The 17,610-nt window shown below is 35.8% G+C and overlaps 1 protein-coding gene across 1 annotated transcript in view; it reads right to left on the minus strand.

Annotated features, from left to right (window-relative positions):
• Positions 1-9,634, minus strand: part of LOC133646175 (interaptin-like) — a 57,487-nt gene extending 47,853 nt beyond the window's left edge. The window contains exons 1-2 of the mRNA XM_062041286.1: positions 9,400-9,634; positions 9,220-9,321 (exon numbers count right to left, since the gene is read on the minus strand). Of these exons, the coding sequence (XP_061897270.1) occupies positions 9,220-9,304 (85 nt within the window). The 5' untranslated portion in view covers positions 9,305-9,321; positions 9,400-9,634. The remainder of the gene's footprint in view (positions 1-9,219; positions 9,322-9,399) is intronic.
• Positions 9,635-17,610: the final 7,976 nt, after the last annotated feature.

Consider the following 17,610-nt stretch of genomic DNA (forward strand, 5'->3'; position numbering starts at 1 on the left):
AAGACGGAGATGTGAGAAGGAGCCAGAGAGAGGCGGATGCAGAGCGAAAGAGGAGGAGAGCGCAAGGAAGACGACGACACCGTGACGCTGAAAAGCTGGAACGGAGGAGCGAGGCGAGCAGCCGAACGGCAAGGCTGGAAAGCAATCCGCAACAGACTTAGTTTTATTTGCAACAATAAAGAAGTCTAAACCTGCTCACCAAGATGTCATTCCTTGATGGTCCTTGGAACCCACCCGACAGCTTGAGTCTGTCACAGGGACATATGATGTATTCTGTCTTTTCTGGCTTATAAATGTTGGATACTCGGGTTAAGCAGAGCCAAAGTCTAAAATCATAAGGGTCATGCATTTTGCCGTAAGCAAACAGCTTTAGATGCCTCAGTTCGCAAGGTTTTGCAGTCTGGCTAAGCCAGGGGTCGGCAACCCAAAATGTTGAAAGAGCCATATTGGACCTAAAATACAAAAACAAATCTGTTTAGAGCCGCAAAAAATTAAAAGCCATATTACATACATATAGTGTGTCATGAGATATAAATTGAATTAAGAGGACTTAAAGGAAACTAAATGACCTCAAATATAGCTACAAACGAGGCATAATGATGCAATATGTACATATAGCTAGCCTAAATAGCATGTTAGCATCGATTAGCTTGCAGTCATGCAGTGACCAAATATGCCCGATTAGCACTCCACACAAGTCAATAACATCAACAAAAGTCACCTTTGCGCATTCACGCACAACATTAAAAGTTTGGTGGACAAAATGAGACAGAAAAAGAAGTGGCATAAAACACGTCCTAGAAAGTCAGAGAAAGTTATACATGTAAACAAACTACGGTGAGTTCAAGGACCGCCAAAATTAGTAGGACAAAACGGCGCTCGCCAAATACTCGAATCAGTGAAGCATGTTTAGTATAAACAGTGTGCTTTATAACAATTAGGAAGGTTTGTGTCATGTTTGTCCTCCTACACAAACCATATTAAAACAAAAAAATATATTTTTTCCCCTCATCTTTTTCCATTTTTCATACATTTTTGAAAAAGCTCCAGAGAGCCACTAGGGTGGCGCTAAAGAGCCGCGGGTTGCCGACCACCGGGCTAGGCTGTGACGTCACAGCGAGGTAGATTTATTTATTTAGACATTAAGTCAAGCTCTCCGCCAAATGCGGAGGAGCTCCACACAAGGGCTGGTTAATAAAACAATATCAAAGTGTATCCTATGTAACACATAATCGATATCAATAAAAAATGCGTTCGATTAATTTAGTCGGAAATAAAAGTGATGTTGCGAGGCAAGGTTGGTTGCATGAACAAAGACACTCGCTCTTGGTAACCGAGCAATACAGGAAGTGATCCCAGATCAGTGGGAGTGACACGCTAACAGCCAATCAGATAACAGTATCAACTATCCTCTTTGGTTGCGCCATCTCGTTGTCTCGTGGTTGATGCTTTGCATGGAGTGAGAAGAGAAAGTAAACATGAGAGCTGCAGAGAGCGAAGACAGTGTAGTAGTTTTTTGGATTTTTTTTTAACGGACTGTAGTCAGACCAATGTGGGCTGTAAATTATGCAAGGCACTCGTCCCCACTAAGACCAGTAATACCACACCACCTTAGCCGCGCTCACCCTTTAGAGCACAGCTGTAAAATCCTGGCACAGAACCTGCAGAAAATAGTAGAGATGTCCGATAATATCGGACTGCCGATATTATCGGCCGACAAATGCTTTAAAATGTAATATCGGAAATTATCGGTATGGGTTTCAAAATGATCGGTATCAGTTTCAAAAAGTAAAATGTATGACTTTTTAAAACGCCGCTGTGTACACGGACGTAGGGAGAAGTACAGAGCACCAATAAACCTTAAAGGCACTGCCTTTGCGTGCCCGCCCAGTCGCATTATATCAACGGCTTTTCACACACACAAGTGAATGCAAGGCATACTTGGTAAACAGCCATACAGGTCACACTGAGGGTGACCGTATAAATAACTTTAACACTGTTACAAATATGCGCCACACTGTGAACCCACACCAAACAAGAATGACAAACACAATTCGGGAGAACATCCGCACCGTAACACAACATAAAAACAACAGAACAAATACCCAGAACCCCTTGCAGCACTAACTCTTCCGGGACGCGACAATATACACCCCCCGCCCCCCCCCCCCAACCCCGCCCACCTCAACCTCCTCATGCTCTCTCAGGGAGAGCTTGTCCCAAATTCCATGCTGCTGTTTTGAGGCATGTTAAAAAAAATAATGCACTTTGTGACTTCAATAATAAATATGGCAGTGCCATGTTGGCATTTTTTTTTCCATAACTTGAGTTGATTTATTTTGGAAAACCTTGTTACATTGTTTAATGCATCCAGTGGGGCATCACAACAAAATTAGGCATAATAATGTGTTAATTCCACGACTGTATATATCGGTATCGGTTGATATCGGAATCTGTAATTAAGAGTTGGACAATATCGGAATATCGGATATCGGCAAAAAAGCCATTATCGGACATCTCTAGAAAATAGTTATTCTCAGGTTTCTCTCGGTTTACATTTTCACACTTTGCACTATTTTTTTTACACTTTATTAAGCATTTATTACATATTCCTCATTTTTGCACCTTTCTTTTTAAGAAGTTATTAAGTGTTCAATATGATTTCAGAATTGTGTTTCATTGATTGAATGTTTTTCATCGTTGTGTTGACATTTCCTTTCCTTTTTGCCTTGTTAGCTGAAGGGATCATGATCAGAGGAAGGTGACATTTTATATATTTTTTCCTGGTCCTTTATTTCCATAGGTCATAAAAATGATCAATAATGGTCGATATGGGCCGATATAGAACACGTATATCGTGATAAAGTTTCCACCCCCTCTTCTTCAGGCAGTGTTTCCCACACATTCATTTATTTGTGGCGGCCCGCCACGAAAGAATTACGTCCGCCACAAATTTAAAAAAATAAAAAATAAAAATGAAAATAAAAAAAATAAAACGTTTTTTTTTGTTGTTGTCCTGTCCAGTTTCTCAGGCAAATCATATAGTTGATGTAGATGCCCATATAGGCTGTTCAGATTTACTTTACAAAAGAGAAGTGTAGGATACTTCTCTTGTTGCCTTATTTGTATTTGACCACTACTTTTTTCTGTTTATTTGTTACTGACTGTGGCAGGACACCTCTGCCTCTGTTTCACTTTATGTTGCTGGTAAATAATATGGTTGTAGTAATAGGCTAAAGTTAAATTATTTAGTATGCACTAATTAAAGGGGCAGAGCTTTAAGAGACATTTTAGTTTTTATATTTTATAAGATATATTTTTTGTAAGAACCACAATTTATAAATATATTTCAGTGAATAACTTATTGTTCAAATCTGTATATAAATATGTACATAAAGTGATGTAAAATGGATGGATGGACGTTTAAAACAAAACTGTTATTATTAATTAGTAAGTATACATTTTTTGAGCCTTTGTAGAGAAAACCCTATCGTTGTAGTAAATTATGCAAATTACTCGATTATGTCATGGTGACCACGCCCATAGCCACGCCCCCACCGCCACAGTTATCTTGGCAGTTTATGGGAAACACTGTCAGGCCATGAGAAAACACACAAAAAGTTGGATAAAGTATTATTTTCATCTAATAGGGGCATGTGCTTAACACGGACGTGCGACATGCAGTGACATAAATGCTATACATATTAGAGATCGACCGATAAGTCAAAATAATTGTATTTAAGTTATCACAAAACTTTGTGTTACATAGAGTTCAGCTCGCCCTTCGAGAGGACAAAAGCTGTCTTTGATCCGACCAAGCAGAAGGTTTGTAAAACTCCACTGTGCAAGATGGGAAGCGACATGAAGGCGTCGGTTTCTTTCTTCTATTGTAATCCACAGGAAGATTTTGTCTTGACCCGAGATCTACAAAGCGGAGTGGAAGCAGGACCTGCCCAAGCTCCAGGCACCTCTTCTTTTAAATGTTTTACGACTTTTTCTTTGAACTGTTTTGTAACCAAAGGCGATGACTGTTTACGACCCCCCTCCCTTAGAAACAGCTGTTGCCATGTAATCATGGAAAGTCCAAATAAAAGAGAAGGCGTACAATCTTTCGTCAGAGCGTGGTGGAACACTGTACAAGGGTACAGGTGTACGCGCTCTCCTCATTGAGCCAAATTTAATTCTGTCTCTGTTTGATTCCTTGCTCCTTGTCTTGTTTAATAGATGTCATCAGTGTTTGAACCTGACAGTTATCATGGCTGATGGTATCTTCCTATGGTGTGTAGTGTAGCATGTTAAGCTGTTCCTTGTCCTGTATTATTACTCCAGTGATAATGATACTTCGGCTACGTTCCTAATTCAGATTTTTTGGTAAACCGTATCTTTTTATATAGTCATTAACGTTACAAAAAAAATCCAAAAAAATTCTACTGTGAACCACATGAGTCCCTGAACTGATGTAAACATGGCTACAATTCTAGTAGGTCTCAGTTCTTGTGCTTTTGTGGCAATTTCAATGATTTTGTGCAACCAGGTTCAACCGCAAATTAGACAGCAACAAGCGAATGAACGCGTCCTCAAAGTAATGTCACATTGTTGCTAGTAAGCTAGCGGCTAACCTCCCACCACAGTGCAACAGCACTTGTAGGTCAGCAATCCTCACCTCCATGGTAGCAAACAAACTTTGTTTCTTACACTTATCACTGGAGGAGCTAGCTAAACATGATACACTGCGCACCGTAGGACATGCTAATCGCTAACTGCTAAACTAGAGCTCTTGAATGTGAACCGAGGTAAGCAGATGGCTACAAATATCGATATTAATAAGGATAGTAGGTATAGTATCAGTATAGTCGATACTACAGTGGTTAGATCGATATTTGTTATTTCCACAGTCTTGTGTTGTTTTTGCTATTGTTTACTAACACAGGAGGTTTTTTTAGGGCAAAAATCAAAGGATTTAAATTAGACCGAATAGTAAGAATTAAAAAAAATATTTAATTGATGTGTTAATCCAACATCCTGTGAGATGTATGATTGTAATTGTGATCAAAAACGTATTCACTCAGTGAAATGGAAATGTTGAAGTATCAGCATTGGTATGATCAATGCTGCCTTTGCAACTACTTGCTATTGGATCGATACCGACATTTCTAGTATCGCCGAAAACTAATGTAAAGTATTCAGACAACCCAGCAAATATCAGCGCACACACAACCAGGCTTGAAAATCCCACCCCACTCAAAAGTCTGCCAACTGTGAATTTGTCTAATAAGCTTCTTATTGCCACAGTGTGTCGTACACTTGGCTTCAGGAACGAGCGATAACAGACCGTCTTCAATATAAATATAAATATATACACATATATAAATAAATATACACACACATATAAACATGATATTATATATACATATACACGTAATTACATATATACATGTATGCACATATATACATATATATACATATATAATGTGTGTGTATATATATTTAAACAATTCAACATTATGTGACAAATATAATACAGCTATTTAAATACTTTCATATTATGTAATATATTATATGTATGGATAAATACATGTAGTAAAATGAATATATTTAAATAATTCAATACTATTTAATAAAATAAATACAATATACTTAACTACCTCAACAAAATGTAATATAATAAATGTAATGACAAATATATTTAAATACTTAAATATTATTTAATAATAAACATATTTAAATACTTACATATTATGTAATATAACATAATGATACATATAATTAAATACTGTACAAAAAAAGTTAAATACTTTAATATTGTGTAATAAATGTAATATAATATTATATTATGTAATATAATAAATATATTGAACTACCTCAATAAAATGTAATATAAGTGTAATGATTAATAAATGTTTAGAAACTTCAATATTATATAATACATGTAATGACAAATATATGCAAATAATAAATCTAACAATATATTTAAATACCTCAGTATTACGTTCTGTAAAAAAAAATTGTAATGATACATGATTAACGGCTATATACATACTTTTTATTGATATAACGAAATACTTAAATATTTTGTAATAAATGTATTTAAATAGTTAAATATTGTGTAATAAATGTAATAATTAATATATTTGAATATTACAATTAGGGCTGCAACAACTAATCGATTAAAAAAATATTTGGCGATTAATTTAGTCATCAATTAGTTGGATCTATGCTATGCGCATGCGCAGAGGCTTTTTTTTATTTTTTATTTAAATTTTATTTATTTATTTATTTTTTAAATAAATCTTTATTTATAAACTGCAACATTTACAAACAGCTGAGAAACACTAATCAAAATAAATATGGTGCCAGTATGCTGTTTTTTTCCCCAATAAAATACTGGAAAGGATAGAAATGTAGTTTGTCTCTTTTATCCGATTATTAATCGAAGTAATAATCGACAGATTAATCGATTATCAAATTAGTTGTTAGTTGCAGCCCTAATTACAATATTATGTCATAATATAAATACATTTAAATAATTTATATGTAATGTATAACTACATTTAAATACTTTATTACGTATTAAAAGTAATGAATATATTTCAATAATTCAATATTATGTAATATTAACAATCTTTTAATACTATAACATTATGCAATAATTGCAATAGTAAATAATGCTTCAATGTTATTTAATAAAACAACTACAGCCTAATAGCAAACAGACTGGACAAGTTGGTAGAGAAGGCCAGTAACGTGGTGGGAGTGGAGCTAGACTCTCTGGCGGTGGTGTCAGAGAGGAGAAGTCTAGCAAAACTCTTAGCCATTATGGACAACACCTCCCACCCACTACACCCGGAGCTTGCGGAAAGAATGAGCACGTCCAAAATGCAACACGGGACGACACAGGAGGTCCTTCATACCGACAGCCATCAGACTGTATAATGCAGGGGTCCCCAAAATACGGCCAGTGTCCAAAATCAGGCCCGCGGGAAGTACCAAGTATAAAAAAAATTTAAAAAAAAAAAAAAAATATATATATATATATATATATATATATATATATATATATATATATATATATATACTATTTTTTTCCTGTCTTTTCTTATCCACTTTGTACCGCTTGCTACTCATGGTGTCTCAGTGTTTCCCATAAACTGCCAAGATACCTGTGGCGTTGGGGGCGTGGCTATGGGCGTGGTCACCATGACATCATCGAGTAAGTTGCATAATTTACTACAATGATATGATTTTCTCTAAAAAGGCTCAAAAAATGTATACTTACTAATTAATAATAAGTTTTGTTTTAAACGTCCATCCATCCATCCATTTTACAATATAATTACAACACTTTATGTACATATTTATATACAGATTTGAACAATAAGTTATTCACTGCAATATATTTATTAATTGTGGTTCTTACAAAAAATATATCTTATAAAATATAAAAGCTAAAATGTCTCTTAAAGCTCTGCCCCTTTAATTAGCGCATACTAAATAATTTAACTTTAGCCTACTACTACAACCATATTATTTACCAGCAACATAAAGTGAAACAGAGGCAGAGGTGTCCTGCCACAGTCAGTAACAAATAAACAGAAAACAGTAGTGGTCAAATACAAATAAGGCAACAAGAGAAGTATCACTTGTGATTTAGGGCTATATAAATAAACATTGATTGTATTGATTGATCCTACACTTCTCTTTTGTAAAGTAAATCTGAACAGCCTATATGGGCATCTACATCAACTATATGATTTGCCTGAGAAGCTGGACAGGACAAAAAAAAAAAAATATATATATATATATATATATATATATATATATATATATATATATATATATATATATATATATATATATTTGTGGCGGACGTAATTTTTTCGTGGCAAATAAATGAATGTGTGGGAAACACTGGTGTCTCCTAGCCGCTCAGGCAAGTCATATTGTCTAAAAATGCATTTTCTCATCGATAACGTGACATCGCGCGCGCGGAAAGTGCGCTATATATATCTAATATATATATATAATATAGATATATATATACAGCCCGGCCCCTGGCCAAATTGATTTAACCCGATGCGGCCCCCGAGTCAAAAAGTTTGGGGACCCCCGGTATAATGCATATGTTCCTTCTTGACTGCACTTAAATGTAGAATATATGTAGAATATATTTATATTATTCATATATTATATATATAATATTATTTATTATTATTATTATTTATTGTGAGCGAACTGTGGTGCTGAATTTCCCCCAGGGATCAATAAAGTACTTTCTATTCTATTCTATTCTAATCATAAATCATCTAAATTAGGGATGACCGATAATATCGGCCTGCCGATATTATCGGCCGATAAATGCGTTAAAATGTAATATCGGAAATTATCTGTATCGGTTTTTTTTTGGTTTTTTTATTAAATCAACATAAAAAACACAAGATACACTTACAATTAGTGCACCAACCCAAAAAAAAACCCTCCCCCATTTCTTTCTGTTATCAATATTCTGGTTCCTACATTATATATCAATATATATCAATACAGTCTGCAAGGGATACAGTCTGTAAGCACACATGATTGTGCGTGCTGCTGGTCCACTAATAGTACTAACCTTTAACAGTTAATTTTACTCATTTTCATTAATTACTAGTTTCTATGTAACTGTTTTTATATTGTTTTACTTTCTTTTTTATTCAAGAAAATGTTTTTAATTTAGTTATCTTATTATTATTATTATTTTTTAAAGTACCTTATCTTCACCATACATGGTATTCCAAATTAGGCATAATAATGTGTTAATTCCACGACTGCATATATCGGTTGATATCGGTATCGGTTGATATCGGTATCGGTAATTAAAGAGTTGGACAATATCGGATATCGGCAAAAAGCCATTATCGGACATCCCTAATCTAAATACCTCAATATTATGTGATATGATGAATTTAATGATATATTTATATGTAAATACTTCAATATTATGTAATACAATAAATGTAATGATAAACATTTAATGCCTGTGTAAAAACGTAGTTTTTCCAAACATTGTTTACATTGTGTATTTTGTATGTAGTACAATCTATGCAGTACATGTACTTGTATGTGAAGCATCTATATGTACATTTTGAATGTAGTACAACTTAGGACATAGTAACAATAATCTAGAATGTACTAGAAATGTATATTTATGTATTTAGCGTGTTTTTGAAGGCCGGTCCGTACCTTGGAGGTTCTGGACTCGCATGTCGCTTATCTGTCCGATCAATTCCTCCCGTTCGAACCAGTCCTTCCATTCGTGAGCAGCCATCACACGCCGCGGAGCCTCTGCGGGAGGCACAAAGCCAACAAAGTAAGCCAACAAAGTCAGAAAATAAAGTGAAATGAAGTCCAAAAATCACCCACAGCTCGGAGAGAGCCTGCGTGCTATTGTCCGGCTCACCGACACGGCAGACATGAAAGGATGAGAAGGCGGGAAGCGTCCGGTTCAGTCGGCAGCCATGATGTGTATCACAACATCTTCATATACATATTTAATTGAAAAAAATGATATAAATATGTCCTTCCGTCCGACGGCTCTGTGGAGAAATGACCGTCATGTCGTCGGAGAAGATGACGACCACCAGCACCTGGCTGAGACTTCCGGTGTGGGCGGGGACCTGTGTCTCAAGCCACGCCCTCTTCTATCTCTCTCGCCCTCGCTGTGGAGCAGGTGGGGGGTTGGGCAGGTGGGGGGGCTGCGTGACGTCAGAGATTAAATATTAAACAGGGTACAAGTTTAGCAAACATGTTTTTTAAAAGGCACACACTGGGACTGTTTTGGTGGAATTTGGAGCTGCGAGGACTCACATGAATCCATGAAAGCATCTTTAATACGAGTCCCAAACGAGATGAAGTATTTTAGTGCAGTACATATGTATGTATATGTATATACATATTAGGGGTGTGGGGAAAAATCGATTCGAATTCGAATCGCGATTCTCACGTTGTGCGATTCAGAATCGATTCTCATTTTTAAAAAATCGATTTTTTTTTTTTTATATATATTTTTTTTTTAATTAATTTTTTTTTTTTTAATTAATCAATCCAACAAAACAATACACAGCAATACCATAACAATGCAATCCAATTCCAAAACCAAACCCGACCCAGCAACACTCAGAACTGCAATAAACAGAGCAATTGAGAGGAGACACAAACATGACACAGAGCAAACCAAAAGTAGTGAAACAAAAATGAATATTATCAACAACAGTATCAATATTAGTTACAATTTCAACATAGCAGTGATTAAAAATCCCTCATTGACATTATCATTAGACATTTACTTTATGAGATGCGATGCAAGTGTAAGCCACTGTGACACTATTGTTCATTTTTTGTATTTTTAAAAAAAATTAATGTTTGTAATGATAATATCAATGAGGGATTTTTAATCACTGCTATGTTGAAATTGTTACTAATATTGATACTGTTGTTGATAATATTCATTTTTGTCTCACTAATTTTAGATTGTTCCGTGTCATGTTTGTGTGACCTCAATTGCTCTGTTTATTGCTATTCTGAATGTTGCTGGGTCGGGTTTTGTTTTGAAATTGTATTGCATTATTATGGTATTGTTGTGTATTGTTTTCATTAAAAAAAAAAAAATTAGTTTTTGAATCGAGAATCGTGTTGAATTGAAAAAAAAAAAATCGATTCTGAATCGAATCGTGACCCCAAGAATCGATTTTGAATCGAATCGTGGGACACCCAAAGATTCCCAGCCCTAATATATATATATATATATATATATATATATATATATATATATATATATATATATATATATATATATATATATATATATATATATATATATATATATATATATATATATATATATATACCGATCATGTTTTATGTTCTGTTAGTTTTGGACTTCATAGTTCCTGTTTTTTGTGCACCCTTGTTTGTTTTAGTTACCATGATTACTTATTATTTCCACCTGCCTCTGATTAGTGTTCGCCCGCTCACCTGCTGCCCGAGCACTAATCAGAGGCATTATTTAAACCTGCCTTGTCCTCCAGTCAGTGCTGGAGTACTGTTTGTTGTATGCTGTGGAGTCCCTGTTTCATGCAATGCTCTGTTCATGCTTGTTTTCTGGAGATACCATAGTTCATGCTGATGATTTCGTGCTTAGTTCATGCTGCTCGTGCCTTGCCAAGTAAGTTTTGTTTATTTATGCCACAGTTAGCGACTTTTTGTTTCATGTCCATAGTTCAGGCTAAGTGTTAGCTTTTGTTTCCTGCGTTAAGTTGTGCCTTCGCCTTGTGCGCCTTTTTGTTTTCACCTTTTTTTTGAACATTAAAACCACGTTTTCTTGTACACCGCCTGTCATCTCTGCATCTTGGGGTTCGTCACCTCCACATCATGACAGAAACATAATTTTATATGGGACTTTATTGCATTATATGTATAGTACATGTTCAAAAAGAAAAAAAAAAGCATAAAACACAGTATATTTAAATATACTAAATGTAAAAAAAAAGGGAATAAATATTCAAAATAATCAAGTTTGGTTACGCCATCATGAGCGCAACACAAGGTTGTAAAAGTTTCAACTACAATTCTAAATAAGATGTCAAAAGCAAACTGAAATCAAATACACACAGCTTCAAGATTGATCAATACCTATTTATGATGATTTATGAAATTATAAAAGAAATATACCTGAACAGAACGCTCATGATGGTTACACCAAAAAGTAACGCTATGAATCGCGTTTTTCCAAGTTTTTGGGGGCATTTTTATGCTACTTCCAAGCATCTCCTTTTTATTATCGTTGATTTTAAATGGTCAAACTAATGCATATTATATATGCATTCCCTAGTAAACAAAAAAAAAGTCATATTTATTTTGATTGTTACATTTTGAAGTACATTTGTGCAGGTGGGTGCGAATGTACCCATTACCAGAGCTGTACACACATGTATGTATAGTCATACCAAAGACTATAAAAATGGGAGCCATTGCCTCCCTACTTGGCACTCAGCATCGAGGGTTGGAATTGGGGGGTTAAATCACCAAAAATGATTCCCGGGCGCGGCCACCGTTGCTGCTCACTGCTCCCCTCAACTTCCAGGGGGTGATCAAGGGTGATGGGTCAAATGCAGAGAATAATTTCGCCACACCGAGTGTGTGTGTGACAATCATTGGTACTTTAACTTTATATGTATATATATATGTATGTATATATATATATATATATATATATATATATATATATATATATATATATATATATATATATATATATATATATGTATATATATATATATGTATGTGTATATATGTATATACACATATATATATTTATGTATATATATTGGGGACTGCGTGGCTCAGTAGGGAGAGTGGCCGTGCCAGCAATCTGAGGGTTCCTGGTTCGATCCCCAGCTTCTGCCAACCTAGTCACACACTCCAAAAACTGAAATCTAAGTAAAATTAAATATCTCAAATAAGGGTGATATTTGCTTATTTTTTGTCTGATAAGATCATTCTTCTCACTAAGCAGATTAGAGTGTTTTACTTGTTTTAAGTGTTTTGGTCCTAAATGACCTCAGTAAGATATTACAGCCTGTTGCTGAGATTGGATGACCTATATTGAGTAAAACATGCTTGAAACTAGAATATCAACTGATGCAAAGCTGTGTCATCAACACTCACAAGTATGAAACTACTTTTTTAAAGTAATAATTTCTTATTTCAAGAAGGAAAAAAAAAATGACGCCGAGCGCATATCATTATGTCAAGATAATGGCACTAGCATTTACTTAATTTAAGAATATTTTTCAACATATTGAGCAAAAAGGTCTAATTTTTTTTTCTACCAAGAAAAGTGCACTTGTTATTAGTGAGTATATACTTATTTTGAGGTACTTTTGGGTTCATTGAGGTTAGCTAATTTTTCTTGTTTTTGAAAGTCTTGACAAGCCAAATTTTCTTGTTCTATTGGCAGATAATTTTGCTTAGTTCAAGTAAAATACCCCTCTTTTTTGTATTTTTTTCTTCTTTTTTTTGAACACTGACTTTTTGCAGTGCATCCGTTGTGTCTTTGAGCAAGACACTTCACCCTTGCTCCTGATGGGTGGTGGTTAGGGACCTTGCGTGGCAGCTCCCGCCATCAGTGTGCGAATGAATGGGTGGATGTGGAAATAGTGTCACAGCGCTTCGAGTACCTTGAAGGTAGAAAAGCGCTATACAAGTAATAATAATAATAATAATAATAATAATAGATTTTATGTGTAAAAAGCACTTTACATTGAGTAAACAACCTCAAAGTGCTACAGTGTATTAACTTTTTTTTTTTTTTTTAAAGATAATTTTTTAAGCCTTTTTTAAAAGCATCCACAGTCTGTGGTGCCCTCAGGTGGTCGGGGAGAGCGTTCCACAGACTGGGAGCGGCAGAGCAGAAAGTCTGGTCTCCCATTGTGCATAGCTTTGTCCTCAGAGGTTGGAGGAGGTTAGCCTGTCCGGAGCGGAGGTGTCGTGTGGAGGATTTGGGGGTGAGTAGTTCTTTGAGGTAGAGGGGGGCATTACCATGGAGGCACTGGTGGGTTAGTAGGGAGACTTTGAGTTCAATCCTGAGTGGAACAGGAAGCCAGTGAAGAGATTTGAGAGTTGGTGTGATATGGTCGTGATTCCGCACTCTCATCAAGTATAACCCATTTACCATTTTGTTTTGTATGTGGTGAGTGAGTCAAGCCATATTTGCATGTTATATCATCATTTGAATATGTGTCACCCTCACTGACTCCAACATGATGCTGAGTGGGCAAAGAACGCCTCCAAATATTCCCACTGCTTGAAAAGTGATACAAGTCTTGTCATCATTGCTGTCACTCACAATACTTGCAGCTGGTACTTGTATTGAAAGTGTACACGCTCATTGGTGTGTGTGGTCATTGGAATGTCACATCGTGGATGGACGCGACAGCAGCGTGATTGAATACACTCAGCGAGTACACGTACAAGTACAGTTACACATACACATACTTTTACACGTACATTTACACATACTTTTACACGTACACGTACATTTACACATACTTTTACACGTACACGTACATTTACACATACACATACTTTTACACGTACACGTACATTTACACATACACATACTTTTACACGTACATTTACACATACTTTTACACGTACACGTACATTTACACATACACATACTTTTACACGTACACGTACATTTACACATACACATACTTTTACACGTACATGTACATTTACACATACTTTTACACGTACACGTACATTTACACATACACATACTTTAACACGTACACTTACACATACACATACTTTTACACGTACACGTACATTTACACATACAAATACTTTTACACGTACACGTACATTTACACATACTTTTACACGTACACGTACATTTACACGTACTTTTACACGTACACGTACATTTACACATACACATACTTTTACACGTACACGTACATTTACACATACACATACTTTTACACGTACATTTACACATACTTTTACACGTACACGTACATTTACACATACACATACTTTTACACGTACACGTACATTTACACATACACATACTTTTACACGTACACGTACATTTACACATACTTTTACACGTACACGTACATTTACACATACATTAACACGTACACTTACACATACACATACTTTTACACGTACATTTACACATACAAATACTTTTACACGTACACGTACATTTACACATACACATACTTTTACACGTACACGTACATTTACACGTACACGTACTTTTACACGTACACGTACATTAACACATACACATACTTTTACACGTACACGTACATTTACACGTACACGTACTTTTACACGTACACATACACATACTTTTACACGTACACGTACATTTACACATACACATACTTTTACACGTACACGTACATTTACACATACACATACTTTTACACGTACACGTACATTTACACATACTTTTACACGTACACGTACATTTACACTTACACATACTTTTACACGTACACGTACATTTATACATACACATACTTTTACAAGTACACGTACATTTACATTTACACATACTTTTACACGTACACTTACATACTTTTACACGTACACGTACATTTACACATACACATACACATACTTTTACACGTACACGTACATTTACACATACACATACTTTTACACGTACACGTACATTTACACATACTTTTACACGTACACGTACATTTACACATACACATACTTTTACACGTACATGTACATTTACACATACACATACTTTTACACGTACACGTACATTTACACATACTTTTACACTTACACGTACATTTACACATACACATACTTTTACACGTACACGCACATTTACACATACATACTTTTACACGTACATTTACACATACACATACTTTTACACGTACACGTACATTTACACATACACATACTTTAACACGTACACTTACACATACACATACTTTTACACGTACACGTACATTTACACATACAAATACTTTTACACGTACAAGTACATTTACACATACACATACTTTTACACGTACAAGTACATTTACACGTACACATACTTTTACACGTACACGTACATTTACACATACACGTACTTTTACACGTACACGTACATTTACACGTACACATACTTTTACACGTACACGTACATTTACACATACACATACTTTTACACGTACACGTACATTTACACATACTTTTACACGTACACGTACATTTACACATACACATACTTTTATACGTACACATACTTTTACACGTACACGTACATTTACACATACTTTTACACGTACACGTACATTTACACATACACATACTTTTATACGTACACATACTTTTACACGTACAAGTACATGTTTTACACGCTCATGCAAACGTGGAATGATAGTGAGACATGTTTTATATCTGTCCATCTAAAGCAGTGGTTCTTAACCTGGGTTCGGTATGTCGGCCTCAGGGGCTCGGTGGAGCCTCCGCCGCGGAGGTCAAGACACACCCGACTCATCGTGTACGTTTGTAATGTGATGGTGATGTGATGGTGATGGTAATAGTGATCTAGTGGATATGGTGATATAGAGGTGATGTGATGGTGATAGTGATGATAATGTGATGGTCAGAGTGATGGTGATGGTGATGTAATGGTGATGGTGGTGGTGATGGTGATGTAGAGGTGACGGGGATGGTGATGGTGTTGTTGATGTTATGGTGATGCGATGTGATAGTGATGATAATGTGATGGTGATAGTGGTGTGATGTGATCTAGTGGTGCTGGTGACGTAGAGGTGATGGTGATAGTGATGATAATGCAATGGTGATTAGATAGTGATAGTGATGGTGATGTGGTGATGTTGATGTTAATGTGATGGAGACGTTATGGTTTTGTGGCTTTTAGGGTGATGCGATCGTAATGGTGATGGTGATGTAATAGTGATGACGATGGTGATGTAATGTTGATGTGATGGTGATAGTGATGTTAATGTGATGGTGATGTAATAGTGATAGTGATGGTGATTGTAATGTTGATGTGATGGTGATGTTAATGTGATGGTGATGGTGATGTAATGGTGATGTGATCTAATGGTGCTGGTGACGTAGAGGTGATGGTGATAGTGATGATAATGCAATGGTGATGAGATGGTGATAGTGATGTTAATGTGATAGTGATAATGATGGTGATGTAATGTTGACGTGATGGTGATAGTGATAGTGATGTTAATGTGATGGTGAAGTAATGTGACGGTAATGTGATGGTGCTATAATGTGACAGGGATGGTGATGTAATGGTGATGTGATGGTGTTAGTGATGTGATCTAGTGGTGCTGGTGACGTAGAGGTGATGGTGATAGTGATGATAATGCAGTGGTGAAGAGATGGTGATAGTGATGGTGATGTGATGTGGTGATGTTGATGATGTGATGTTAATGTGATGGTGATGTTATGGTTTTGTGGCTTTTAGGGTGATGTGATGGTGATGCGATCGTAATGGTGATGGTGATGTGATAGTGATGGTGAAGTAATTGGACAGGGATGTAATGTGATGGTAATGGTGATGTGATAGTGATATAATGTGACAGGGATGGTGATGTAGTGTGACAGGGATGGAGATGTAATGTGATGGTGATGTTATGGTTTTGTGGCTTTTAGGGTGATGTGATGGTGATGCGATCGTAATGGTGATGGTGATGTGATAGTGATGGTGAAGTAATGTGACAGGGATGTAATGTGACGGTAATGTGATGGTAATGGTGATGTGATAGTGATATAATGTGACAGGGATGGTGATGTAGTGTGACAGGGATGGTGATGTAATGTGATGGTGATGTAATGTGACAGGGATGGTGATGTAATGGTGATGTGATGGGGTTAGTGATGTGATCTAGTGGTGCTGGTGACGTAGAGGTGATGGTGATAGTGATGATAATGCAATGGTGAAGAGATGGTGATAGTGATGGTGATGAAATGGTGATGTGATGTGGTGATGTTGATGATGTGATGTTAATGTGATGGTGATGTTATGGTTTTGTGGCTTTTAGGGTGATGTGATGGTGATGC

This window comes from Entelurus aequoreus, linkage group LG03, assembly GCF_033978785.1.
Source record: "Entelurus aequoreus isolate RoL-2023_Sb linkage group LG03, RoL_Eaeq_v1.1, whole genome shotgun sequence".
In the NCBI taxonomy this organism is placed as follows: domain Eukaryota; kingdom Metazoa; phylum Chordata; class Actinopteri; order Syngnathiformes; family Syngnathidae; genus Entelurus; species Entelurus aequoreus.